Source organism: Passer montanus, unplaced genomic scaffold (assembly GCF_014805655.1).
Source record: "Passer montanus isolate IOZ18808 unplaced genomic scaffold, ASM1480565v1 scaffold7, whole genome shotgun sequence".
In the NCBI taxonomy this organism is placed as follows: Eukaryota; Metazoa; Chordata; class Aves; order Passeriformes; family Passeridae; genus Passer; species Passer montanus.
This window is the reverse complement of record NW_024372147.1, coordinates 11,118,539-11,146,072: the sequence shown is the minus strand read 5'-3', so window position 1 is coordinate 11,146,072 and position 27,534 is coordinate 11,118,539. Positions and strand designations below refer to the sequence as shown.

The window sequence follows — 27,534 nt, the reverse complement described above, 5'->3', positions numbered from 1 at the left end:
GCATTATAAATCATCTTTTACAAATTTTAAAAACTGTGAGACTGGATGACCCAGGTTTTGAAACTGCACTGGTCTATTAAAAATACTTTGAATAGCAAATCCTAGTAAACACTGACTGACATAGCCTCTCTTTAACAGATGTCTAAGAATCAACACAAAAAGAAATGAGAACTTGCCCCTCTATCTTTCAAACAGCTAAGACACATACTTATCCTTTTCTCTTTTTTTGTCTTAATCTTTTTATTTTTTAAGCTAAGGGAGTGTTCTTATATTTTTCTTTTCAATCAAGGAATATCCAGCATGCAATTGTAACTTTCACACTCTTTTTCACTTCCCTCATGAAAGTCTCCCTCTCATAACTTTGAAACTCTACTAAGACTTTCAGCACACGCAGAGTATTTTAAACTGAAAGAATAAGTGGATCAATAGTAAGCAGAAAAATGAAAATTTTCACACCAATATGCAGTGCTGCAAATTGTGAAGGACAACAAAGTTCTGTGATTTTTTAGTTAATTGTGCAAAATATAGCATCTCCTGAAAAACATGTTTTATAGTTTACTTCGTTATTTGCTTGTTTGTTTTTAGGTTGGAGTTTTTTCTGGGGGAGAGGGGGGAGGAGGGTGAGAAATAAAGGGTTTATTTGGATATAGTTTTATCTACTGAGTATCTGAGAGGCCAAAATCTTCCACAAAACTCTGTTTTTACTTAAGAATTTTCAAAGATGTAAGAGATTCAGAGAAAAATGAACTGTCCTTTACACATAAAACATTACTTTGTAAATAGCCAAAAATACCAAAAGAAAGAAAAATTAAGAACTTGCTCCCTTGAGCTGAGCAAAAGAGATTATTTTACTAATCATAAGGTGAGGTCTGCACCAATTTTTATGCTGCATCACCTTCAAACATTGAAAAATATTACCTTCTTTAATTACAAATACTATGAAGGCTTTTATAATATTATCATCAATTTCATTACCTATTCTCCATTAGAGCAAACTACTACCTGTTTCACTTTCTGTGTAATTAGTATTATTGAAAAATTCTCAGTACTTCATGGTAAGCTAGGGACAATCCTGAGGATATAATGTATCAATAGAGGAGCAACATGTCTAAAAATGTGAACATGACTAATACATGATATTGTTCTTCCCATAGAAAGACTAATGCAGAATAACCTTATTTTATTGGTGCAAGCATCAGGTCAGGCTTTCTGTTCTGTATGTACTTGCTTTGGTATGTCTGCTCCAAGGGTCAAGTGAATCCTAGTTGTGTTTTTTACTTTATCAAGGCTGATCAAATCTTAGAAAATAGATGCACAAATAGGAGATACATTATGTACAAAATTGGCAGTTGGACCCTCTAGATTTAATGCACCTTTTCTGATGTCACTTAGCCTCTTTAACTTTTTTACACTATATAAAAAGAAGGCAATTGTCTTTTATTCCAGTGCTACCTTCTGCTGCTGTTTGATCAGCTATCCTGCACATTTTTCTCTCTGTGAATGCTCTGCCTCATAAATCTTTTTTGACTCATTCCATCTTCAGTCTTCCTTAGCTGCATTTGTTACTGACCGCATCTTACTCAATCTAATGATAATGACTACATTTTTCAGTTTTTCATCCTTTTAATGTTTCACAGTCATTTATTTCTTGACCTTACCTGCCTCAAAATCTTCAGTCAGTAATGAAAAAGGGGGCAGCTTTCTAGAAAGCTGTAAAAATCCACCAGGGAGAGGACAAGTTGAATTCCCATCATTTAGTGACTGGCTCATTTTCCTTCCCATTTCCTTTACATTACATATGGGAACCTTACAGATCAACAAGAATCACTATAAGCAGAGCAATAACACTTATTGATTGCTTCATGCTTCATGTTTTCCTGGCAAATCTTTTTTGTTTAACCTTTCTAATCCCTGCTGACCATGTGCTCTCAGGTCTTTAGTCCAGTTTCTGTTTAAATTCCCACACCACCTGATCACTTCCAAAATCTATGTAACCCCCGGACAATTTCCAACTTTTTTAGCAAAATTGTTTTCCTTCTGAGACAAGTGGAGAGGACAAGGTATTTTTATCCTGATACAAACTTCAGAAATAACTAATCTGAATTAAGTGCAGTACCAATTCTTTAAAACTCAATATAATTCTTGAGTGACTGAGTACTTTAAGGAGCTACAGCAGGGTAGTTAGGCATTGATGGGTATCCATTCTTTTTGAGATGATATATTGTTTAAAATAGAACTGTTTTTCTCCATCCCTCATTTTGCAGTCCGTGATAAAACACAAAAGTATTGTGAGAAAAATCTACAAATTGAAGAACAATCAGTCTTCATACAATTCTTACATCCTTGGCTATGTTGCAAACTTAAGAGTTCTAGCTGGAACTGACATACAGTGATCATCTATTCCCATTACCTCACCATTCAGGGCTGACCAAAAGTTAAAACAAATTAAGGGCATCATCCAAATACCTCTTAAACACGAACATGCCTGGACATTAACCACCTGACTAGGAAGCCTCTTCCAGTTTGAAAAAACTCATAGTAAACAAATGCTTCTTAATACATCTGAACCTCCCGTGATGCAGCTCTGAAGCGTCACCTCACATTCTATAAATGGAGCTCAGTGAGAAGAGGTCAGCAGCTCCCTCTTCACTTGCCCTCCTCAGAAAGCTGCAGAGAGCAAGGAGGTTCAGCCCTTAGCCTTCTTTTCTCCAAACTAGACAAGCTCAAAACTCTTAGCAGCTCCTTACAGGACATTCCTTTCAGTCATTCCATCATCATTGTTGCCCCCTGTTAAATGTACTCAAGGACCTTTACAACAGAATTTGACATTTGTTCTTAATTTTCATGCCACTCATGACTGCCCAGTGTTCCAGTCTATCTATACCCTTTTGCAAGGCCTCTTGTCCCTTGAGAGAGTCAACAGTACCTCCCAGTTACTATATCAAATATTACACCAATATTAGGTCAAATACTACTGCAGAGTACTGTTATAAAAACAGTATATATACAGTCTCTGTACTGTTATAAAAAATAAAGACATGGTCAACCATCAAGAGTTAGAATGATCATCTCTCTGGAGCTAAAAACAACGGCATGTCATTCACTCACTTTATATTCTCATTTGAAGGTACTTCTGGAAGTTCCACAGTTATCATTCCATCTAAGTTGGTCTTTCCAATGAAGACTGGCTTTGTGCGAAGCACGTCTGGTGCAGTCTTTGCAGTTACTCTGTGCTGAAGACCCCCAGCACTATTCCCTCTGTTTGTCAGGACAAATGAGTATGACGTCTCTGGCTTCAAGTTTGTGATCAGCTTTTGAGTAGCACGTCCATCAACCTCCATTTTCCCATCATCATAAAGGATCTAAGTTAATACACAACAGTAGTTTTGGTTATTAGGAGAGGGCAAATGATGATGTCACACTGAATTCAGGAATCAGCCTAGCTATAAATTTAAATAATAGATTTTATTTTTAATTTATTTGTGTATTTTAGGCTGTAAAGCAGTACTGAATTCACTACCGAAAGTAAACTTTTCACTTTCAGGGGAAAAACAAAAGTATTACATCAACATAAAGCAATGTAAACATCCCTGAAATCCAATTCTTACTTTTTCAAAGTAAGCAACTTTTCTTGAACCCACAATTTATAGCAAGGTACTCTTGTTAAAACTACCTTGATTTTTTCATTCACACTCCTTATTTAGAAAGGTTTTTGTACTATTTACTTCCTAAAAAACTGTTCTTGATTTGCCACTGCCTGAGATGACGCAAGTGATTAAGAATGAAGCAGAAGAGCTTCCAGGCAAGACTGGATCTTATGTTGAGTCTCTGTATCTAGATAAAGCTATAGTTAGTGGAGTAAAAGAATTTCAAATCAAAAACGGGCTGTTGTACATTGAGGAGGCAAAACCCAAAATGGCACTCAATTGCATTCTCTATTGAAAGGACTAGGAAAAAAGAAGAAGAAAAAATGTATTTTGTTCCACTGTTTTCTTTAAAATACTGTAGTGGTGAATGAAAAATTAGCGATCTTAGAAACAGCAATACTCCCAATACATATTTATGATTCATGTTCAGTAAGCTACTTAATCAGGTAAATACATTGTCTAGTTTCTGTTATTTTCTCTTGTACAAATGGAAGTAACTTACTTTGAAAGGCAAAGCTGAATTGTAGTTTTCCGGAATTTCCCAGGACAGCAAAACAGAAGTCTTCATTACTGCTTTAACATGAAAATTTTTTGCAAACACTGCTGGAAAAAAAGAAACACTGTATATAAACAACATCTTGGAGCTTATGTCTTGTAACTTTTCCACTGCTATTTGGGAGTATTAGCTTTCCATTTAGGTAAAAAATCAACAAGAATTCAATTCTCCTACCTGTTTGTTCATATTTAAATATCACATTTAAACTCATTCTCACTCTTATCTAATGCAACTCAATACAGACATTTTCCTTACCTGAAAACACTGTGAAGAAGTTAGCCAGAACTTGCTTGGCAAGGGACAACTGATTTCTAAGGCATCCAAAACATATTAAGATTTATATACTTTACCTTTTGTGTTTGATGAACCTATTTTTATGAATGGGCCGGTCAGTTTTATTTACACCTTCAAACACACTGATATCCAAAGACCGCTACTCCTTTAAAGGTCAACGCCACAAGCAGACAAATCCTACCTTGATCCACGGGTAGTGTCCTGAACTGGACACTCGGACTATATGGACCAGGCCCTTTGCTTGTGTGGGCACGTACTTTTACATCATAAGTGGTATCTGGTTTTAAGCCAGAAAGTGTCATAGTGGTATCAGCAGGAACAACAGGGAGTTCAACTGGCTGGTAAGCAACATTGATATCTCTGTACAAGATGGTATATTTGGTGATAATGCCATTTCTCTCTGCCAAGAGTGGCATCTGCCAAGTTAATTGAACTGATGTAGAAGTAGAGCTTTCCGAGTGGAGATTTTGGGGAAATCCACTGGGTACCTCTTCAGGAACAGAAATCTCTTTAACCATCTCCTCCCCAAAGCCCACTTTATTTCTAGCTGAGAGCCTGAAGACATAAGAAGCTCCTTTGTGAATGTCTGTGGCTGTGAAGTGATCTTCCTTCTCTGAGAACTCCATGGTTGTTAATGCATCCATGTCTTTGCGACCAAACTTCAGGCGATAACCCTGCAGCGGGCCAAAAGTTTCCACTGGAGGATGCCACTGAATTAGAGCCGTGTTCATCTGTGTGTGGCTAATCACAAGCCGAGGTTTGCCTGGAACTGTAGCACAATGTTATTTAAAGAGGATAGATATAAACACAATTGCATGTACAATTCTTGAGACTATTTTTTTTTAGCAGGAAGAGGGATATATATTTTCTCCTTCCTCACTCTTAGTTCTACATATTACAGTCCTAATGAAGAAATAGTGTCTGGATCCTGCACTATTGAGTAATACAGTATAAGGAACTGCAACAATAGAGATGTTTACTGCTTTTGTCTTCTTCCCTTACCAATATTTCTAAATACAGAGCACATTCAGAGGCACAGGATCAAGGAACACAAATCAAGAAGTAAAACTTCCAACAAACGTCTTATGAATGGTCCTGTCTCACAAATCCTTGTTTGCAAGAAAAAAAAAAAAGTACTGTCATAAGTTTTCATGTATTTAATCCAAGGCACATTTCCTGTAAATGGGAAAATAATTACTGAAGAAAAAACAAGTTTCTAGATAAGTTTAACATACCTTTATCATTAATAGTAAAAATACAGTAGAAGTCGGAACAACCTTGCCCTCAAAAAATCATTACTACACAGGATAGAACCCTGTCATTTAGTTTCCATACAAAAAATCACTTCTGTCTCTACACAGTGTGAAGAAGTAGCACAGTTTGGAATTTAATATTTTTCAGCATGGCTTATCACATATGATTTATTTTCCAACATGGTTTTTGTGTACATGAACTGGATTTCTTTTGAAGAATGCTAAATTGGTAGCTTTTCTTAACCTGTACACTACATACAGTCAAAACCTTAACTGGGACCCATTGGTCCAAACTGATGATTTGTCTTTTAGAGAAGTTCAGACTGGTATGCATTCATTGGTATGGATATTGAAGAGGAATTGAATTGAATCAATCCAGAGAGGACTGAATCCTAATCAAGCCAGAAATGCCATGATAGAATTTATATAGTGTACATTTTTAGAGTCCCTATATGAATTCTGTTTCTATTACAGTGATTTATTTGATAATGAAACATATCCATAACTATTTAGAAATTTGGTCCTCATTCCTTACCAATGCCTGACAGGTCAAGAGACCAGAACAGTTTTGGGAATAGCACTGCAATGACAACACAGTCTTCAACAAAGACTAATTAGTTTCATCTGCATTCGAAGCCTTCCCATGTGAATGTAACTGCTGCACTGTGAGCTCTGGTTCCTGTATTTAAGCACTTTAATAGATTTTATTACTTATCTTCAGTTCTCAGGAACCCAGCAAATCAGATTGCTATTGTCAGAAGGTCTAACTACCATTCCACAAAGAATTAGGAGTAAGGAGGGAAGAATGGCATGCCTTGAAGAAAATTCTGCATTTAGTAAGCTCTTTCCTCATTACATCTGTTGTAAGTCATGACACTGCTTCTAATTTCTTAAGAATTATAGGTAGGTTTCATATAAATTTTCCAAATATATTTAAATTTCAATATTGAGTTCACCTGGCAGCATTATTGTGGAATCTTGTGTTTTCCCACACTTTCTGCTGTATAAAGAATATCTCTCTGATCATTTCTGACTTTTTCCTCAATGATAAATAAAAGTCTTTATGGAACAAAGAGATGTCTGTGAAGGCCTTTTGCAGGCCATATTTTTCTCTGCATTCTAACTATTACTGGCACCAGTGTAGCAGAGAAAACAATATTTTACCTAAAAAGACTAATACCCCTTCAGTTTTCTAGAGGATAGATTATTGGAAGGTATAACTAAATTATTTTTGTAATAAATTGCCTTTTTTTTTGTTCTTGTGGCAGACTTCACAATTACAATGACATTTTAATCTCTGTGATAACTACAGAGAAAGGAAGGAACTTGCTCTTGGTCAGAACCAGGGAACTAATTAAGTTTATTTATTCAATAAAATACCCCGTGACTAAAATAGCAAATAACAATGGTCACTTTTTTAATACTGTAAAGCCTATCTGATGTTGTAAAGCAGATAAATTTCTTTTTATTTCCAGACAGCTTTCAGTTAACATTTACTTTCAGTATTACTTACTTATGAATAGTACAGGACAAATGACAGGATTGTGTGCAGTTGTATATACAGTTGTGTCACCAAATAGCTCTGTCTAGAAATTTCTGATAATAATCTGAATTTTCCATGAGCCTAAAAGAAGTGAAATTGTCCATAAAATAAAATATATTCTCTGATCTAGTCAAATCCTCTTCCATTAGTAAATAGCAAAACATCTTTCACACACCCCTTGGCAACAGATATTACTGCTGCAATGGCTTGCCACCACTAGCAGAAGCTCATGCAAGCTCCCTTTGCCAAATTACCTGAAGTAACTTTTTTCTGTTAGCTGATATAAAGTACACCACCGTCTTAATATAAACTTTTGTTTTTTAGCTGAAATCTGTATTTCAAGAGTGTATTTCATTTCCAGTATGAAAGCAAAAGACAAGTAATGGACAAGCTATTGCCCTATGAGATTCTTCAACTACTGTGACACCGAAATTAAAGGTCTGATTAAAATCTTCATAAAAATTGTATGATATCACTGACTAGTATGTCTTCATTTTTATCAAGGTCTTGTTAATCATACATTTTGTAATTTCTGCCCCAAGTAATTTAATAAGTACTTTGATATAGAAATGTTCAGTGTCAGTTTTTGTTCCATCTGATTTCAACAGTGAGGAAAGGAAACCAAACATAAGACAAAAACACACTCTTGAATAAAAATATCAAGTGCATTCAGTGACTTTACTAATAACTGAATTACCATTGTGTTTGGTCAATCTTTTCTGCCTTGAAATGCAAATTATGCTTTTGTATCACTAACTGGACAGTTGAATAGTTACTTATTGTCTGAATATCTTACGGATAGCTTCTCTAGTAAAAGTTCAAACACCTATTCTCCTTTCATATCTTTTACAGATATAATCTCAGTCAATCTCATTCAAACTTCAAAAGTTAGACTAGAAAGTCAGATCCTTCATTTTCTTATTGTAGTATCTCAATAGCACCTTTCTAGGAAGAAAAAAAAAAGTCAAATGGAGACTGAAAGTAAATAGGAGACTACATTACAGACCTACAAGCCTTTGGTGTTAATGCATCATTCCTTCCCTCATGTGATGACTTTTCACACAAAGTGAGCAGGAAGCTCTTGGTACTGACTATATTCAATGTCTCATTTTTCAAAAATTTGAATACAGATTTTTCTCACAAAACCAGCTCAAAAACACAGCAAGCTGTAACACAAAGTGAAGAGATTTCATACAGTCTGGAATGTATGAAGGAGCAGAATGGTAACTAGCTGTTAATCTCAAGAACAAAGCCTACTTGTTCACAGGTTTAAGCAAACGACAAGAACAGTGCAATATGCATTACATTTATAGACATGCCTCTGATTCTCGATTGCTCTTCAATCAAGTTTATATGGGACAGAGGATTTGTTCTGTCTTTTTTAAGCAGAAGCATCAGAGTTCTTGGTAGAATAATACATGAACAGTCAATAATGATTAAATGCAGTGAAAGTTTAAGTTTTGCAAGCATATTTCCATAACCTATGTTTATGTCTAGGAACTCATAAAATATCATTTTATATAACTGTGTTTATTTAAACTGGGAAGTGAGCTTTAAAAAAGAGTAATGGATCAAGTGCCTTTTTTTCTTAAATCAAGTTCCAATACATGACAGAAATAGATATCGCTTTTTTTCTCAGAGTATGAGAATTCAGGAAAGATAAGAAGTTAGAAAGTACATTTCAGCAATAGCCAAGAGTAATGACTAGAATGTATTCTAAGATCTAAAATGAAGCATTGCACTTCTAGCCACCAAGACTGAGATTGTTCCAAGGATTCCAACAAGAAAAGGATATAGATTGTTTTGATATTAATACAAGATGTGTCCTGCATTCAGTGATTGTTTTAAAAATTGAATCAATCACTATAAATACAAATATATATACCTTTTGATTTTTATCTATAAGCATAAACAATACATTGTTATTCAGAGAAATTGTAATGATGCTATATGTGATTGCAATAGAATATCCTTAATGGCTGCACTACAAACCCCTGAAAATTAACACAATACCTACAGATTGGGAACATCTGTAGGTAAGCATGACACTAAACCTGTGGTGGGTTAAGCTGTGCCACAGAGACATCCCAGATGTGCTAACTGCTGTATTGGTTATGCAGTCAAGATATCCAACCTTTAACACCACCTGAGATCAACACAGACTGAACACAGTGGCAGGGTGAATTTTGCCCCACTTTGTTCCTAAAATTACCCCTGAATCAATATGGGTTCAGGGTTTCACAGGATGGAGTTTCATCCTGTTTTTCAGTTCTCTGCTTTAAAAACTACATTCTTCTGAAATAAGTTGTGAATGTCATACAGATAGGTTCTTTCAATGTTTTTATAACAGGCAGCAGTGCTGCTACTTTCATGAAGATTATGAAAGCCCTTTGCAAGTTTTTCAAATATCCTTCTGAGCTCTGAATTTCTATTTTTTTCTCTCAAAGAAGACACCAATTTTAGTGGAAGAGGTACTAAAAAGTATAAAGTGACCTCATTTGGAACTAAGAAAGGGATAAAGGGAGTCACTGCTCTATTTTTATCCAAATAAATGAAGGTCCAAATACTGAAGCAGAAAACCCAATGTCCTAGAAACACTTCTCACACAACAGGAGACTTCCAAATAGTAGGAACAAAACAGTAGCAGAAAAGTAAAAGGATTCATTTAGAGCTATATTTGTATATAAGTATTACCTGCACCAGTAGTAGACACAAGTTTGGGTTTGCTGCGTGCTCCGTCACCTTTAGTTGTATAGGCTGTCACAGTGAAAGAGTATGTGGTTTCTGGCTGAAGCCCAGAAATTAACATTTCCTAAGATGAAAGGAAAGAAAATAAAATAAGAACAATTAAAATAGATTGTTTGCCAGGAGAATGCAGAATCCTTTAGAAACTCATTTATATTACACTTTTGAGCTATTGGCAGTGATAGCAAGCATGTGAGTGCACCAACCGACTGTACTGTGTGAAATACTTGATAACGCCAAACATTTCACTCACTTGAGAAATAAAGGACAGCACACATATAAACAGTATACCTCAGGTAGTTTAAAGCAAAAGACCAAAGGCTTAGTGGTGTGAACAGTGAAAAAAGTCTTCTGAATACTTTGCCTGAGGAATACTACTGACATTGTGAAACACATGCACATGTAGACATGAGAAAGTCAGTTTAACTTAATCATTAACAGGATATCACTGGTATAGTTCTAAAATGCCTAATAAGAAAAATGTGTGCATTTACATGCACACTTTGTATGTAATGATGGTTTAGAAGAACAAAAAAACCTTGTTACTTCCATAACACTTTCATTGTAACCTGTGTCACTGGGTAGACTGTGCTTCTCAACGTTTGAAACGACTTCAGAAACAACTAGCCCTGCAGGTCTAAAAGAACTATATAAAACACCACCAAAAATCTGGTGAGAGGATAGATCTGATGGCCCTCACATGACAGCAGCTACACAAGTATCTCCTCAGCTAGAGCAAAGTTACAGCAACAACATCAAACTATAAATATCAGAGCAAGGGGGTATCTTTTCATATGTGTGTGCATGCACACGTATATGTACACAGAAAAAGCTGAATAGTGTATGAGAAATGTACTAAACTTATGTCCCACTACAGGGATAGCAAGAAGAGTACGTTCTGACACTCATAATAGAAATAAATCTTTTATGTAAATATAAAAGGACAGTATTTGGAGGTAACTGACGGGCCTGGAGTCCCCAGCTTCCAGTATGTAACCACTGGATTACGCCTTTGCATTTTCATATGGCTGAATGAACTTGTACTACATTTCAATGCTGCCAGAGGGATAGTATATTTATACATCTAAATAAATAGCAAATGTGCAATCACACATCCCTCAGATGCAACAGCCATGAAAAGTTAATATAAGAATCATGGGCCAGACTATTCATAGTACATGTATTTTTCAAGATAGTGGATATGAGCTTAGTAAATATGTGACTAGAATTCAGCATTGTATTTACAGTCAGTTATTACCAATATAGAAATAATTTGGTAATGATCAGAATGAGTGGGCAAAATAGCTCAAGTAAAAAAAAAAACCAAACCCGAAAACCAAGCAGAATGAAGCCATATAGTGGATATGAGCTTAGTAAATATGTGACTAGAATTCAGCATTGTATTTACAGTCAGTTATTACCAATATAGAAATAATTTGGTAATGATTAGAACGAGTGGGCAAAATAACTCAAGTAAAAAAAAAAACAAACCCGAAAACCAAACAGAATGAAGCTACACATAAAAATTTACTATCAAAAGATCAACTTCTTAGACTCTGTCTCAGAATTTAATTGAGCTGTAAGGCCAAAATCAGTAAGAAAGACTTCATATCTTTCATAAGAAAACTGCACCTGGTACTACCAGAATTAAACTGTAAAAGGTAAAAAAAATCCACCACAAAACAGAAAGACTTATGAAGACATTGGTTTTCATCTAAAACAACCAATACTTCATGGTGCAAGAACTATGGCTGTATGTTTGAAAGTGTTGTTTGGATATAGCAAACATTATTACTTAGGCATAAACACTTCAGGGCAGCTGGCTTTCCTGATAGCATGTATTTATTTTATACAAAAGAATGCACAACTGACTTCTACTTTCACTTACACAAAAAAAAAATTAATCTTAAAATGAATACAGAAAAATACAACTATTGGTATGTGACTCTGAACAAACTTCTGGTTTTTTTTCTCTATCACCTTGTAAAGAAGAAATTGTAAGGCAAAGTTAGTGACAGCCATCAAAAAGATGAAAACACAAATCAGTGCTGTACATTTTGGCATCATGCTAAACCCCAGAACAGGCAAGCAACAGTAACTTTACTCTCCCCGGGGTAAAAAAAAAAAAATAAAAAAAATAGAACAACAAAGTAAAAAGGTGCCATAGGAGAAAACCCTTGATGTTAGGAACATGCATTTGTGCAAGTATCAAAAAAACACCATGCAAAACAAAAAACCAAAACAAAGCAAACAAAAAAAACCCACAAAAAAACCAAATAAACAACAACAAAAAACCCCAAACCCAAGGAAAGCACCAAAAAAAACCCTAACCCAAAACAAAACCATACAGTGATACAAGCAAACAAGCAAGACAAAAAAATCTCAACCCAAACACACAATATTTTTCTGCCCAGTCAAAAAGTACTTACATGTTCAGTAGTATCATCATATTCCCACTAATATACAGTAAAGGAAGTTGAAAGGAGAAACAAAAGAAATAAGGAGATTTGTAGCCTGGTTGAGATAGTTTCCTTCTTTATAGTAAAATGAAAATGAAAGATGTCTGAAAACATCATGTACAGTTTGAATTATCCATGTTGAATCACATGAAATTTGGTTAATGAAATCAGGCCAGGCATTTTTAATTTCATTTCTGTTTTCCCTAAAATCCAGCTACTTCTCTTTCATTGACAAATAAAAGAAGTAATGAATCCTCATGTAACATGTAATAGTATTTTATAATAGTTTTTAATAAAGTTACCAAGGAAGAATTAAAGGCTACCTGGTTTATTTAATCAAGTTACCAGGTTCAGTTTTCTAAACTAATTCAATGCATTAAGTTTTGAAACCACACAGATATTTTACTATCAAGGTCTTCATACCAGCACAAACCTTGATCACACACGTCGTAGAAGTACTACAGGCAGGGAAGAGAAAGGAGTTGACTATCCTTCCTGAGACAGTGGCAAGTGGGCTAGTCAAAGCTAAACTTGACCAAAGAAAATACAACTTTTACCTTTATGATATTTGGACTCTAACATCTCATCTAGTCTCCAGTTATTGACCTTCTAGTGTTTAAAATTGTTTTAATCCCCTACTAGAGAGAGGCTGAAAGTAAAAATTTGTGAAGAGGAGAACCAAAGCACAGTAACACATCCTTCCCTTCCCACTTCCTGATCTACTTTCATCCTTGTCTCCATTTAATTTAAACCATAAGAACACCAGGTTTTCCAAAATAAGAGAGTAAGTACTGGCAGCAAAGTCCTCCAGAAACAGACACAGTATTTTGCAAACAGTGTCATGAGCAAAATGCAGGTGTAGGAAACCTGTTGTCCAAAGAGGTCTCTGCAAATCTGAAATTCAGAACCAAAACTGAAGGGAAAAAAAAAAGGCAACCCCCTATTTGTTTACTCATATAAAATGCTTACAAAACAGATTTTACTTTTTAAGATAATAATCTCTTTTTGTTTCCAGTCAATCCAGTCATAAACTATGAGCCTGTAGTGAGACATGTATAAGGGATAATAGTTTCTCATAGGATGACCCCTTCAGTGTCAGGAGCTTTGTAAATCTTAAGTTTTACAGACGGCTGGTATATCTCAATCAGTAAAATCCTAGTTTGAGAAGCTTTTTAAACTGGATATTTTCATTATCACATATTCTCATAATTTCTAAAATTGATGGGAAATGTTACAATATAAATAACCACATAACTATTCAAACAAAGTTCCTCATTTTATTGATGCTCCTGATATGAATAATGGAAAGTACAATACCTCACTGGTTTCTAAAGTTACCTTAAGAACACTAATTTATTGTGAAATACGTAGTAAGGTGCGTGCAAAATAATAAGAGAAAAACACTGTAATAACAGGCTAACACAGGCTTCTAATGATCCTAGGCTCTCCACTGAAACACTGAAATAGGAGATGGGTGGATCAGGCTGTGCACATTTTACTACACTGACTCTGGATCAGATCAGCCTGGTGCTTTAAAATTTCAGAGTACCTGTTAAGCCTCCAGGTTTAGCAGAATCAGAACAATGACATAGCCTAGCATTTAGATGGAGATCAACAGAGAAGAAAGTGTCTTGTTTTGGCCCAAGAACCTTTAAATGCAAGTGTTCTGAAAAAAGTTTTTATAACAGAGGCAGAAAATGCTAGACTGTTCAACAGAAAGAAAAAAGACCCTCAACAACAAAAGGCAACTCTTTGGTAAATAAAATGGTTTCACTGTGACCTAGAAAAGAATGGAGTCTCCCAATTACCTGTGCATCTGCCAGCATGATGTCTTTTAGCATGGGCTGGCCCTTTGGCTCCCCGTTCTCCATCCTGACGTAGTGGACCTGGTAGCCTCGAATCTGGCCGTGCTGCTTACTGGGCACCGGCGAGCGCCAAGACACTCTAACAGCGCTGGAGTTGACAGCCTCCACCTCGACTTTGCGAGGAGGACCACTAGGAACTGGAACAACATCATTGGACAGAAGAGAATTACAGCCACCTGTCCCACCCATGTCTTTTGCTTTTTTTTTTAAGAAAGGGCAGACTCACTATGTTGTCTTTGAAGACCACAAATCATTCAGCAAATGAAGATGCTCAACAAATCTGCTCTAGCTTTCAGTGAAAAGATCAAAAAACATGACTGATGCAAAAAATGGAAGAAAAAGGAGTATTAGAGAAATAGAAAAACATGTAAAAATGTACAAAAGCCAAGGAAGATGCTTTGAGATTCAAAGCATTGTAGTACAAAGAGAGATTGTAATCATTGAAATAATAATACTATAATAATAACAAAACCACAAAAGATTAAAAAAATAGTTGTCCTTTTTTTTTGTTTGTCAAGTTCTATGATTTATTTTGGTTTGTTTTTTCCTCAGGATAAAAAGGAGGCTGATTACAAGGCTGTCTTCTGTCACTTTCAATAATGGAAGAAAAGAAAATGTGTGGAGCATCAGTTTTCCAAGATCAAAAAACAAAACAAAACAAAAAAGCCAACAAAAAAACCACAATCCAAAAAAACCCTCAAATCAAAAAGCTAATATGGAAGAAGAAAACAGTTTAAAAAAAACCCAAAAAAAAAATAAAAAAACCAAAAAACCAAACAACCAAAAATACCAAGACCTGAAAAAAAGTTTATACACAACTATTTCAAAAATGACAATGACTGTAAAATCAAGGAAAAGGCAGGAAGTTTTTTCCCTAGGAGTTATTGTTCATTAAAGGAGGAGCAAGAAGAATCTGAATGGGCTCAAATGAGCAGCAGTTTCATGTCACTTGCAAAAAAATATTTTCTGATTAAAAAAATACAAAAATACCAAATAGAAAAAATAGTGTAGAAAGAACAGTCTTTGAATAAAAAGCTTAAAGGGTGAAAATATCTGGTTTTGTTCAAGAAAAAAAAATAGGAGCAGAAAAATTACTGTTAGCCTATACAAAAGACAGCAGATGACAGAGTCATAGAGGTGCAAACTGATGTAGTGGAGGCAACATACCATCTTCATCTGTCCGAATCAATACTGCTAAGCTCTCTGGGCCAGGTCCAACATCAGTGTGAGCAGTCACAGAGATCCGGTACTCAGTCCACTTTTCCAGCTGTTCCAAAAGGTACTGGGTACTGTCCGAGGAAATTCCCAAAATTTCATGGGGCTTGACATCTTCTCCATCAATTCCAATGTACTTGATGGAGTATGCAGTGATAATGCCATTCTGTTTTTCCAGCGGTGGAGGTTTCCAACTTACCAAAATGCTAGTGGAGCTGGGGCTTGTGCAACTAATGTCTTGAGGAGGAGCTGATGGCTCTAATTTCAGTAGTGGGTTAAAGGAGGATTTGAGTGGAAGGATAGAAGTGATTGAAAAAAATGAACAAAAAGAAAAAATAAAAATAAATAAAACAGAACCAAATGAAAATAATAAATAAACAAAAAAAGTAGAAACTCAAAAAAGCAAAACGTCAGTTAATCATATGCACCTTGGCTTATTAACATGAGGAAACTGAAAATGAACAGGTGAACTAAATGGTGAAAAAGGATGTAGGGGAGATATATGAAAATGAAGCCTCAAAATAATATTACCTACCTGTAATTAAAATTCTTCTTGAAATAAAACAAAAACGTGATACCTCTATGACTACTGATCTATCTTTACAATCATTGCAATTAGTGCAAGCTATAACACTTTAAATAACACATTACATGTATTTACTTACAAATTTTGACATCCCCTTCAAGTGGCTTTACTTTCCTTAAGACAGAGAATATTCTTTTACAGAACTCCTAAAAACTTGCAGTAATTGCTAGAAATTGCTCCATAGGTTGCCATTTTTGCAGCCTTTCCATTCTCATAAACAAATTACTGTTTTTTTTGATTTTTTTTAATGAGTCTGCCTGACACAAGTCAACCATAAATTACACTTAAATTAAAAGCATTTACCGAGGCATTTATTATAGCTAAAATACTATGAGCATGCAGTCCATAGAAGATGATGAAAGTCTTAGCCAAATATTTACCTACCAGGAAAAAGTGACAGGCTTGTTGATTCTGACTGTAACTTGTACTTACCCTAGATCAGCTGTCAGTTTTATTTTTTTAACTCCTCTTGGAGACACCTTTGCTAGCAAAGAATTAATCCTACCAGTAATATATATTATTTCTACAGAAAAAAACCCAACAAACTACCCCAAACAGCATGTAAAGAAAGCAGGTATTCATTTTACAAAGTGGTTTACAAGCTCAACACCTCAGAATGTGAGTTTCTGACTTTGTTTCATCTCCTGTCAGCATTACCAGTCTTCCAGAGCAAAAATGCTCACCTTTACTCATTTGTTCCCAAAGGAGTATGTTAGCATATTTACCTTCTCCAAGCTTCAGAGCATCTAAGCATGCATGTCATTCCACTGCTTTCAGTGAGGCAAATCAAGTACTGAAAGTTAGGTATGCATTTATGCGCTTAATTGCACTTTGACTTACCAAAATCTATGCTTACTAACAGATCATTCAGAGCACCAGAAAAAGGAGCCATAATTCAAACTCACTAGCAGAAGGAGGGGATGTGAACTCCTTTCCTATTTCTGCCTCCTGTCTTGTAAGAAAAACATCTTTGTGTGCAAGACCTTTTTTCCCCCTTTACATCCCCCTCTCCACCTTTTCTTTTTGTTTCTTAAGGGAAAAAAGAAACAAATGGACACTTATATCTACTTACAATAGTCACATCAAACAAAATTAAAACAACAGATAAGGGCTAGGACCCTGCTGTGACCTGCTGCATTTACACATGTATCCTTCGGTTCCCTACAGTTCTTTCTACAGGGATCAATGGCTTTTTACTCAGTATGGTACACTGCTCCTCCAAAGGGAAGATAGGAGGGAATTTACTAGACTTTCAATTAAGTAGAGGAGGTGGAGGGAAGATCAGATGAGAATTAACACATTGTGGGTTATTTTTATAGACTAATTCGTAATCAACTACTCAAAAGAAATGGATCCCTTCTACCATTAACTTGTGCAGGAAGTGAAACACTTGTAAAATGTCCCTTAAGGATCTTACAAAAAAGAAATAAAACACTGCAGCCTCTTCCTCTGATACCAAGATGAAAGGCACATTCTGGTGAATATTGCTAATAAAATCACAGAAGTTTATTAATTTTTAATCCATTATACTCTGAAAATGCAAAATATTGCACTCATGTAACTGAGGCTAATTTGAAGGCTACTTTAACCAGTTTTGTTAATGCATATATGTTTTCTCTTACTTGCACATTAAAAAAAAAGTACTTTTTACAGCAAATACCTTGGATCTGACCACTGAAATCAACTGTGTTTCGCTACTATCTGAAGACACAAGATGGAGATAAACATAACTTATTCTTATATGCAAGAAGAGAAAATAGCAATGTGCTTATATAAGGAATACACAGCCTTGGCTCCTAGATGTTTGTTTTGTATGCAGTCTAAGCAATCTTCACCCAATAGAAGATAATGAGCATTCCAAATATTTGAAATGGCTCCCAGAATAAATCAATACCTATTTCTTAATCAAATTATTCATTCTGAATTACTAAATTGAAAAATTGCCTTGCCACTCTATCTAAAACTAACCTTGTGTTACATGTGGGTTTTTGTGCTTATTCCAAGTGCCTTAGAAATGCTTCAGAAACACATTTAGCTTTGCTTAAAGGTGATCTGCACTGTGTTTCCAGTCACACTAATTGATATTAATATATAACACTAACAAAATGGCAATGTAATCACATGTCATGACTGCAAATTAAAAAGACTAATGTCAACAGAGAAACTGAATTTTCTGTTTTGAATTATCTCACTTTAAGAACAGGCAATTTAATTTAAAACAAATACAAATAGAATTGTACTAAGTTTTTCAATGACACATTGTAATGCAAACTGTCAGGAAAACATAATTTATCAGGCAAGAATAATCCTCCTGGACGTCATTGCTGAATAGCTGATTGTTTTAGTTAAGTCTTAATTTAAATGCTTTATACAAGTTCCTGACAAATTTTTAAATCTCAAACTATTTTTCTCGAGGTGGAAATGACTGCACATCATAAAAAACCCAGATTAATAAAATTTAACAAAATCAAAATTAGATACCACAGAAGAGTTCTTATGAAATATCTGATACAGTCTGAAATATTCAATCTGATCCACTTTCTTGAGACAAATTTTTGCACTGCAGGGGGGTGCTGCAGAAGTGACCTAGGAAGTATGCAGAGTAGGGAGGTGGAATTTTATTGGTTAAGGGCTTTTATTAATGTACACCTATTGCATGATACAACATTTCACCTTATTATAACATAAAATTTCATTATGCCAACTTTATATTACCTCCTTAGACACTGGTGTATTTGAGTTGTTTTTTGAAACTATGTAAAAGCCACTCATATATTAAGTTGATCACAATACACCTCAAAACTTCATATTTTAAGCATTCTTTTGCTGTATCAAGCAACATGAACACTGTATTTTGCTTTTTTCTCTATTTCCGCCTACCTGGGTTACTGAGATTAATAAAGACAAAGAGAATAATTACTTAAAGGAAAGACACCTACTTGACTGCATGGTTCTGGCTGAGATTTCTGCTGTTGAGGCACCCAGGCCTTGAGGAGACCGTGCAGCTAGGCGGAACAAGTACAGGCTATTTGGCCTTAAGCCTTGCAGACGATACGATGTAGTAGGTTCAGTGGAAACCCGTTGCTAAACGTAGATAATAAGAGAATGTCTTGGTTAGTATTCAGAGACTCTGAATTTCCTATATTGCTTGTATGCTTTTGTACTGGGAGAAAACCACAGAGAAAAACTTTAATTGAAAAAAATAAAGCAGAACAAACCAAAACTAAACAAATCCAAAACTGAATGCATTTCTTTTGACAAATAATAATAAACTATTTTTTAAAGTCAACAGTTTAACAGGTGAAACTCAGAGTCACAAACAAAGCTTGAGTGTTTGAGGAACAAATAGCTACATACAAAGTATGAAAGGCTTTTCAGACAATACCACATGAAGGAAGCCTTACCTACAACTGTCTTTTATGTCAGTGATTTTATAGTGTAAGTTACCTTGGGTTTAACCTTGTAGTTAAATTTGTATTTAAATTATTAAAAGCAAATCCTTCCACAGGATAACTTACTAAGCAGCAGCCTGCATTCTCTTCGGAAGTGAAACAGAGACCTGGCCCCCTTACACAAAATAACCTTATGAATTCACAGTGTATGTGTGAAGCTGCCATAAACATAAGCTCAGTTGAAGCATCAGCAAGGACTTGAAGATGCAGGAGAAATCAATGAGGCTGAAAATCTCCTGTGCTCTTCTGAGAATCCCTGCTTCTTTTTTTTCTCTGTGACACCTGTTAATATGGCATTTTCCCTACCAGAAGAACAGTTTATTCTAAAGTTCATGGCACAAAAACAACAGACGCCCACAAACTGAATTTTTTTTATGAAGCAATGGTACAGAAAAAGTCTATTGCAGGTCTTAATCTTTAGGAAGAACCTCCTGTTTTCTTCTCAATTATTACTGAAAGATTAGAAAATCTCAGGAATTCTCTTACACAATGGCACAGAGAAACAAAAATTATCTAAGGCTGTGAATAGATTTCAAAGTTCAGGAGTAAGTTCAAAAAAGGCTTAATGTGTCCATAAAATGTCCTTAAATATTTTTCTCCAAGCCTTTACAGACAAACAGACTCAGACAGACATAATCAATGTCTGAAACTGGATGGAATTTCTGTGGAGGATTCGTTGCCTTCTACAGCAAAATTCCACTGGCTGGTAACCACTGACAGCATTTTCTGCTGTTTACACACTTTCAGACTGTCACTAGGCTAACTGTTGAGCTTAACAAACCTAAATATCAAGGCATTTCTACTAAAATAAGTTACTAAAATATGAAACTTAAACCATTGCCTCATTTTCTGTCCAACTTCTTAAAGATGACCTAAAAGAGGTACAATCTTGCCACTTACTTCCTCCCCATGCTCCCCATCTTTGTAAACCAGTTCATAGCTGGAAATGGTATCAGACCGTGGAGGTGTCCAGGAAAGCAGTATGCTAGTTTCAGACTCAGGTTCTGCTTTGAAGTTCAGTGGTTGACCAGGCACTAAGGAAAAGTTGAGCAGTGTTGCCAATTATTTACTTGGATACTTCAATATTTTCAAATCTTTTAAAATGTTATCCAAATATGGCATACAATATTACTTTCATTTCTCTTACTGAACTTAAACAAATTGATTCACAAGACTATGAAACAAAATTATCTAAGCACAGAAAAAGTAAAATGATACATTTAATTAACCTGTTAAAAATTATTAATGATTTCAAATAAATGCTTTTGCAGTGTAAATAAAGCAAACAGAGCTGAAATGCAATTGAAGAGATGCCTGGTGATGAATATCAGCAACCTAATAACCTATGTGTGGAATGGAAAATATATACATCTATACATAAAATGTTTTTCTCATGTGTGCATGAGAAAAATAGAACATATGATCAGCTGAAATAGTCCAGAATAAAGTGTTAAAACTACTACATGCATTTCCAGACATGAATTTTTTTTTCTCAGCTCATAAATGAAAGATAGTAAACATATCCTCGTCTTAAGACACCCACATACAAAACCCAGCTTGCTTAACCTGAAGTAGTTATAACCTAGTGAAGAGATATTCATTACTTTCTCACTAAGTGAAGAATTTCCACCCTTTAATGACTGGTATATTTAAGAATATAGTTGAATTTTTAGTGACAACACTTTCTAATTGCAAGATGCAAAATGTACTTTTGACTGCACTAGTCAATAATTTTCTCTGTTACTATATCTTATGCAATGGTCACAGAAATTATCCACACTAAATGTTGTTCTTCATATAATTCTTATGTTATTCTTAATATACTTCTTCAAATGTGAAGCAAATTATAAGGTTGGCTATGAAAAGACAGGAAAAGATAACTATATGATTGGATTGCTTACAATAGCTTTGGTATCCAAGTTCTAAAACATTACTTCCAGTTAATAGTGCCATTGATAAGGCATGAAACAGTTTTTCACAGCATTTTTAGCTGTTCAAGAATAAAATGCGACATGCTCTCATTTTTTTCAGGGGAAAAATAAAAAGATGTATCTAGCACACACTGAGAACAGGTGTAAGAAGTAGGATGTGACAATAATGATGGTTTCACAAACATTTATCAGGGAAGAAATCTATGACAACAGTACAAGTATATTCTTTTAGTACAGTAAAAGACCTAGAAACTTCAGAGAGTAAACTGTTAAAATAATTTCGTATTTTGATTTTTATCTTCCCCAGACATCTACAGAATATCAATTTGAGGAGGACACTGCCCTTGTGTATTCTGGTGCAGATTTTATATCTAACTTCCAACAAACAGAACGTTTATATCTGAGGTGTATATTCTTCCAACTCCTGGGCGGACTTTACTTGTTTTTAATGAGTTAGTGAGAGTAAAAGGAGACCAACTCTTTTGCAGGAATAAAAAGGGACAGGACTAATTAGATGTTCTTCTAAAAGGTGTCTGGTCTAAAAAGAGACTCTTTCCTGGGTCCTGCAAAGTCCAAAGAGGAAATGACCCCAAAGCATTGGGAGCCATTAGAGGAAACATCAACTAAGTATTTGTGACGGATTCTAATTTTGCAGGGAGTGGCTGCAGCAGTGGCAGTGGTCCAGCTGGGAGAATAGATGGCTTTCAACAGCACTCCCAGCAGTGACAGAAGGAATGGAAGAGATTTAGCCAGGCTCCACACAGAGTGTGGCAGGTGAGATGCCGTGGCACAAGTTGAAAACATGAGAGGCTCAGGGCAGAAATGCAGCCAGGGCCCACGGAGGTTGGACCATACCAGCCCTGGGGTGTTTTACACATCAAGTGGGTGAAGCCCTAAGAAACTCAGTCTGACCCCAGAGCTGAGCCTGCTCTGGGCAGTGGCTGTGGCTGGACACCTCTGCAGATAATCATCCTGCCAGCCTGAATTGTCCTGTAATGCTATAATCTGTACTTAATATATGGATACATGCATTGTAGAACACAGCCAGGCAGTCATGGTAAACGATCAGTCAAGTGACTCATATGAAGGCTGGTACCATCTGTTATGATAAATATGGCAGCAGATGGAGAACTGAGGGTATTTCCTGACTCTCAACATGTTTTAAGACTCCCATTCTCCAAGTATTCCTTTTAGAAAACCCAAACCCTTTGTCATCTGGGTCTGCAATTTTCAATCTTTTTATAATACAAGCTGATGGCTAATTGGACTTTTCTAATAGCTGTTTGTCAAAATAGTATCTTGCTTTAAAATTTAGTCTCCCCTTGGATTTTTTAACCACAGTCAGACAACTCTGATGCTGTAAACACTGACAGAAGCAAAAGGTAACAGGGAAGTCTGCATTGCTCCAAACAGATAAGAGAAGATGATGAAAAAAGAAAACAAACCCAATATAACAGAAATTAAACACACTTTATTGCCAATAAACTCTGGTATGGAACCCAGTACCAAAGTAAAACTCAATGAGTTCAATAAGAAATCAGCTTTGCAAAAGACAATAGATCGACCAAGAGAATTTACAATCAGTAGGGAACCTAAATGGACCAAGACTTTATGCTTCTGATTTCTCTGAAAGAAGTATGAAACTCTACAGAGGAACTCTTACAACTGTAGAGCTACTTTGCTTTGTAAACAATATATATGTATTTTTGAAATAACCAGTCCTAATAGAATATAATTAAAAAATAAAATGGGTAACATCCAAAAAAAAAGTGCACTGTGTAACATATAAAGTAATATGTGAACTATGTTGTCCCTGTCTCTGCTACAACCGAAATAATCTCTTTGAATGAGTCTGAAGATACCTGAGGTTTGCAGTGTCAAACAAAGAACCACAGTACTCAACATAATCACTATTAAAAAAGCATACTATATTATGTGAAAATTAGTCAGAAATCCATAAATCACTTTCTTCAAATATTATCTATAAGTGACATAGTGGGAGTCCAGAGAATAAAATAAACATGTCAGCCAGTCTTAAAGACAGAGAATACCTGGTCCTCTCTGAATGACTAAAGAAGACAGTGAAGAGATAAATTATCAGTGTGTGAAGCTAAAATCCTCAATGCTGGACTCATGGCATTAGCATTTAAATTAAGTAAAATCGAGACGACAACACTTAAAAAAAGTTACCTGTGCATTGATAGTATGTGATTTATTTAAAAACTAATATAGTTTTTCCTACCTGAACAGAAATGTCCCTTGAATGAAGATTTAAAATTTAAGTTAAAAAGATATCCTGTACCCCACCTCACTGTCAATACATGTAGGTATCTCAAAGGGGCATGCCACAAGGACTGTGGCAGACTCTTTCCAGCGGTGCCCAGAGAGAGGATGATGAAGTAGCCATATTCTAAACAACAAGAAATTTCTCCTCAACTCATTTTTTCCTCTCTCTCTTTTTCCAGTAATCCACTATCCAACAGACCTTGTGTACTTTTTCCTATCTTTCTATCTAAACTCGGAAGAAAAACAAGATTCACTTAATTCCTTTAGTAGCTATCCTCTCTTTGCAGGTTAAAAATTAAATGAAAACTCAAACTGAGACAGTTCAAAACTCTAAATTTTCTTGGTACACACAGATTAAAATATGTTGCTTAGAGTACACATTCTTACAACCAGTTTAAGCCCAGAAAGGAGTTATGAAAAGTGTGTCCTGAGCAGCTAAAATGGACACAAACAGATTTTGTTTTCTAACAAAGTAAAAAAAAACAAGAACAAGAGCAAGAACAAAAACAAAAACAAAACAAAAGTATCACAATAAAACTTATATCAATCTTTCTTTATTCCAAAATTTGATAAGTCAATTAACCTACATAATAGATCAGTCCTGACTCCATCCTGAACAGAATCTAGTCCTCTGGCCCAAAATGCCGAGTAAAGACTTTCTTAACTTTTGGAATTGGTTTCCTTTTACTCAAAAGTCTCAGCTCCACAGCTCTTTTTTGATTATAGAATCGGTTAAAATTGTGTCTTTTTACCATAAAGAAAGCACTGCTGAAAACAACTAGGGAATATGACATGGCTTTGCCTTCAAATGCTTAAGAAAAATACTGAACACTGAAACTGAATTTTTTTTTGTTTTTTTTTCAGTGACTGGTTGTCTGAAAAATATATCCTTGTCTTTCCCTCAAACTACATGCTCCCAGTCAATATTTTAATTAAAAATCTAAATTTCACTACCAGCAGAGTTTCAGTTGATCTGCAAACAAAGAAGCCATTCATACACCCATTTCAAAAGAATAATTCTGCTATACTAAGAAAACAAAAATGCCTCTGAACAGTATTTTTAATAACAAATTATTCATTTTTATGAATCTCTCTCCAAAGATCAGAATTCACTTAAGGCAGAAAAACTCTGAACCACCTAACAGAGCCTGTAAGTCACACACGTCAGCAAGACTTTCTTTTATATATGCTCTAATATCCCCAAAGTGAGGGTTAAGCTAAATATATATATAATGGCAGGCTTATTTGTTTAAAATAAAATCAGCCAAATGTAATCAGCATCCCATCCCTACTTTACCTCTTTTAAAATGTTTCCATTAAATCCATTTTCCCTGTCCTTAAATGGCACTTTATATTCACTTTAATATTTGGAATGTGTTTAATCTTGAGAGATTTTAACTAAAACAATGATATTCAGATGTACATTAAAGCAAATTGGGAAGAGAAGAGCAAGGAGGGCATTTTTTTTTCTATGATGGTCACTGAAGAGAAACTACTGGATAGAGAGATGGGCAAATCCTAGTTTTTAACCATACCCTGAACTGGACAACTTCATTAGACTTTTGTAGTTTCTATCTCTTTTAAGACTTAAAACATTTATATTTTAAGCAAAAGTATCAGTGCTTAAATATGCTTTCTGTAGGCCCCATTCTTTGTTTTCTTTCAATTTTTTAAACATAGTCACAATTAAACATTGAAATAATGTATTGAGAAACCCTCCAACACTGTTAATGTTGTAATTTCTTCAGATTGCAACAGTAATCAGAAACAGATGGACAAGCTTACTTCTCTGAAGTGACCTCAGAAAGTAATGTTAGTTGGGCCAGTCCAGCTGAGCCTCAGTGCTTGTTATATTGATTCCTCCATCCTTTACTGGGGAAGCCACTGCCAGACACTTGCTAATCTAAGAGGTTTACAGTTGTGAGTGAAAACACAGATCAGGAGCTCACTAAACCTTCTTTTGGAAAAGCCTTATGCATGTGGATTCAATCAGAAGCCAGATGTCAATATAAAAACTAGTTCTCTGAAAATGGTTGCAAAGGCCAAAATTAAACTGTGGTGTACATATTGACATTTGCAAGTGAAAATTTCATAACTTCTCAGCTGAGATACTGGAAAAGGTAACATCTAGATCTTTGTGCAATACAACACCTACAATGATTCCAGGACAATACATCAATTTTTGTCTTTATTAAATGCATGTTGGTAAAATGCAGAAGTAAAAACTGGATGAAACACAACTGTTTACAGTTATACTTTAGAGATCTGTTTTTAAGAATTTGAGGGATGCTATATTCTGCAACAGGAAGCTTTCCTGTACTAAAAAATTCAAGCACTATTATATATTTCTAAGAAATCACTGGCCTACAGTAATACTTCATACAGCTTTCTCTAAACTGCTAGACAAAAGGACCTTTTATTTTTTATTGCTACAATAAAACACTTTGTGCAGCGTAACACTAGCAGAGCTTCTCACTTTAGATTTCATAAAAACTTTTCTGCCATGTTTTTTACTGTGCTTGCTTGTCCTTTACTAATAAAACTAATTCATGGACCTAAAAGTTCTTGAACAGAAACAAAACAACCTAACTGCAAACATAAACCGAGAAAATAGTGACCCTATGGTATGCATTTTGTTGGGGCAGCTTTGATTTGAGTTATAAATCCAGAGTGTACAAATCTGCCTGTTTGAACATACACAAAGGTTTGTTGTATTTAAGTTTGCTGTATTTAATGCTCTCATGTTTTCTGTGTTCTCAGAATCTCACCAACTATGTGAATACATATGCAGTACACATACATTTTAAATTTCCAAAAGCAATTTGGAGTATTCCCTAGAGTAATACGGTATAGGAGAACTGCATGTCGCTTAAAGAAAACCCACCAAAACCCACAAGTTACACCTCAAAAAAAGCTATGAAAAATTACTGACATGTAGGTTTAGTGCACAGAGCACTGCCAAACAAAAGCCATGAGATTTGGCCACCTCTAGGATGAAGAGCTCTTTGAGATTTCAGCTGCACTGCAGATCAGTTCTTGATACTGATGAAAACAGAAAGCATGATGGGGTAATATCCACTCTGCAACGATAACCTGCACTGTGGAATTGAGAAAGGTTATCTGCAAAAACTGCCTGAATAAACCAGCTACACTTGAGGGGCAGTTTTTTTGCAACATTTTAAACTGAAAGCCTCTCTTACAAATTTTGCTCATGGCTAGCTTACCTCCTGTTTGAGTGATGACTTGAATGTCACTAGAAAGTGGTCCATCCCCAACAGAAGTAAAAGCAAGAACCTTCACGGAGTATGTTTTCTGGGGTACAAGATTCCCAATAGTGGTAATATGGCTGTCAGCCACGTTGTGCTTCATCCAACTGTTGACATGTTGAGTGGGGTCCATGGTGTAATAAACTCTGTAACCTTGTATTTGCCCATTGGGTTCCTCGGGTTCTTCCCACTGTACCAGAATGGTGGTGGAGCTCAGCATACGGGCCTGTACATTGCGTGGTGCACTTGAAGGTGCTTGTTCTGAAGTCCTCGTTGACACAGGCTCGCTGGGTGGTCCTCGTCCAATGTTATTTACAGCAACTACCCGAAATTCATACTCTGAATATGGGCTTAGGCCAGCCACGCTGTAACGTGTTGTGGCCACCCCATCAATTTCTTTATATGGCTCCTCTGAGTTTTTGGGTTTGTGTTGGAT

At 35.5% G+C, this 27,534-nt stretch overlaps 1 protein-coding gene across 2 annotated transcripts in view; it reads right to left on the bottom strand.

The window, feature by feature from the left end:
- Positions 1–27,534, bottom strand: part of PTPRD (protein tyrosine phosphatase receptor type D) — a 1,150,086-nt gene that overhangs the window by 99,459 nt on the left and 1,023,093 nt on the right. For both annotated transcript variants that reach the window (XM_039729799.1, XM_039729798.1), the window contains 10 exons: positions 27,057–27,534; positions 20,516–20,649; positions 19,103–19,247; positions 15,530–15,835; positions 14,306–14,499; positions 12,468–12,494; positions 9,988–10,105; positions 4,679–5,266; positions 4,150–4,250; positions 3,109–3,362 (listed from right to left, as the gene is read on the bottom strand). The exon at positions 27,057–27,534 is cut by the window's right edge and continues 104 nt beyond it. In XM_039729799.1, coding sequence (XP_039585733.1) covers positions 3,109–3,362; positions 4,150–4,250; positions 4,679–5,266; positions 9,988–10,105; positions 12,468–12,494; positions 14,306–14,499; positions 15,530–15,835; positions 19,103–19,247; positions 20,516–20,649; positions 27,057–27,534 — 2,345 coding nt within the window. The remainder of the gene's footprint in view (positions 1–3,108; positions 3,363–4,149; positions 4,251–4,678; positions 5,267–9,987; positions 10,106–12,467; positions 12,495–14,305; positions 14,500–15,529; positions 15,836–19,102; positions 19,248–20,515; positions 20,650–27,056) is intronic.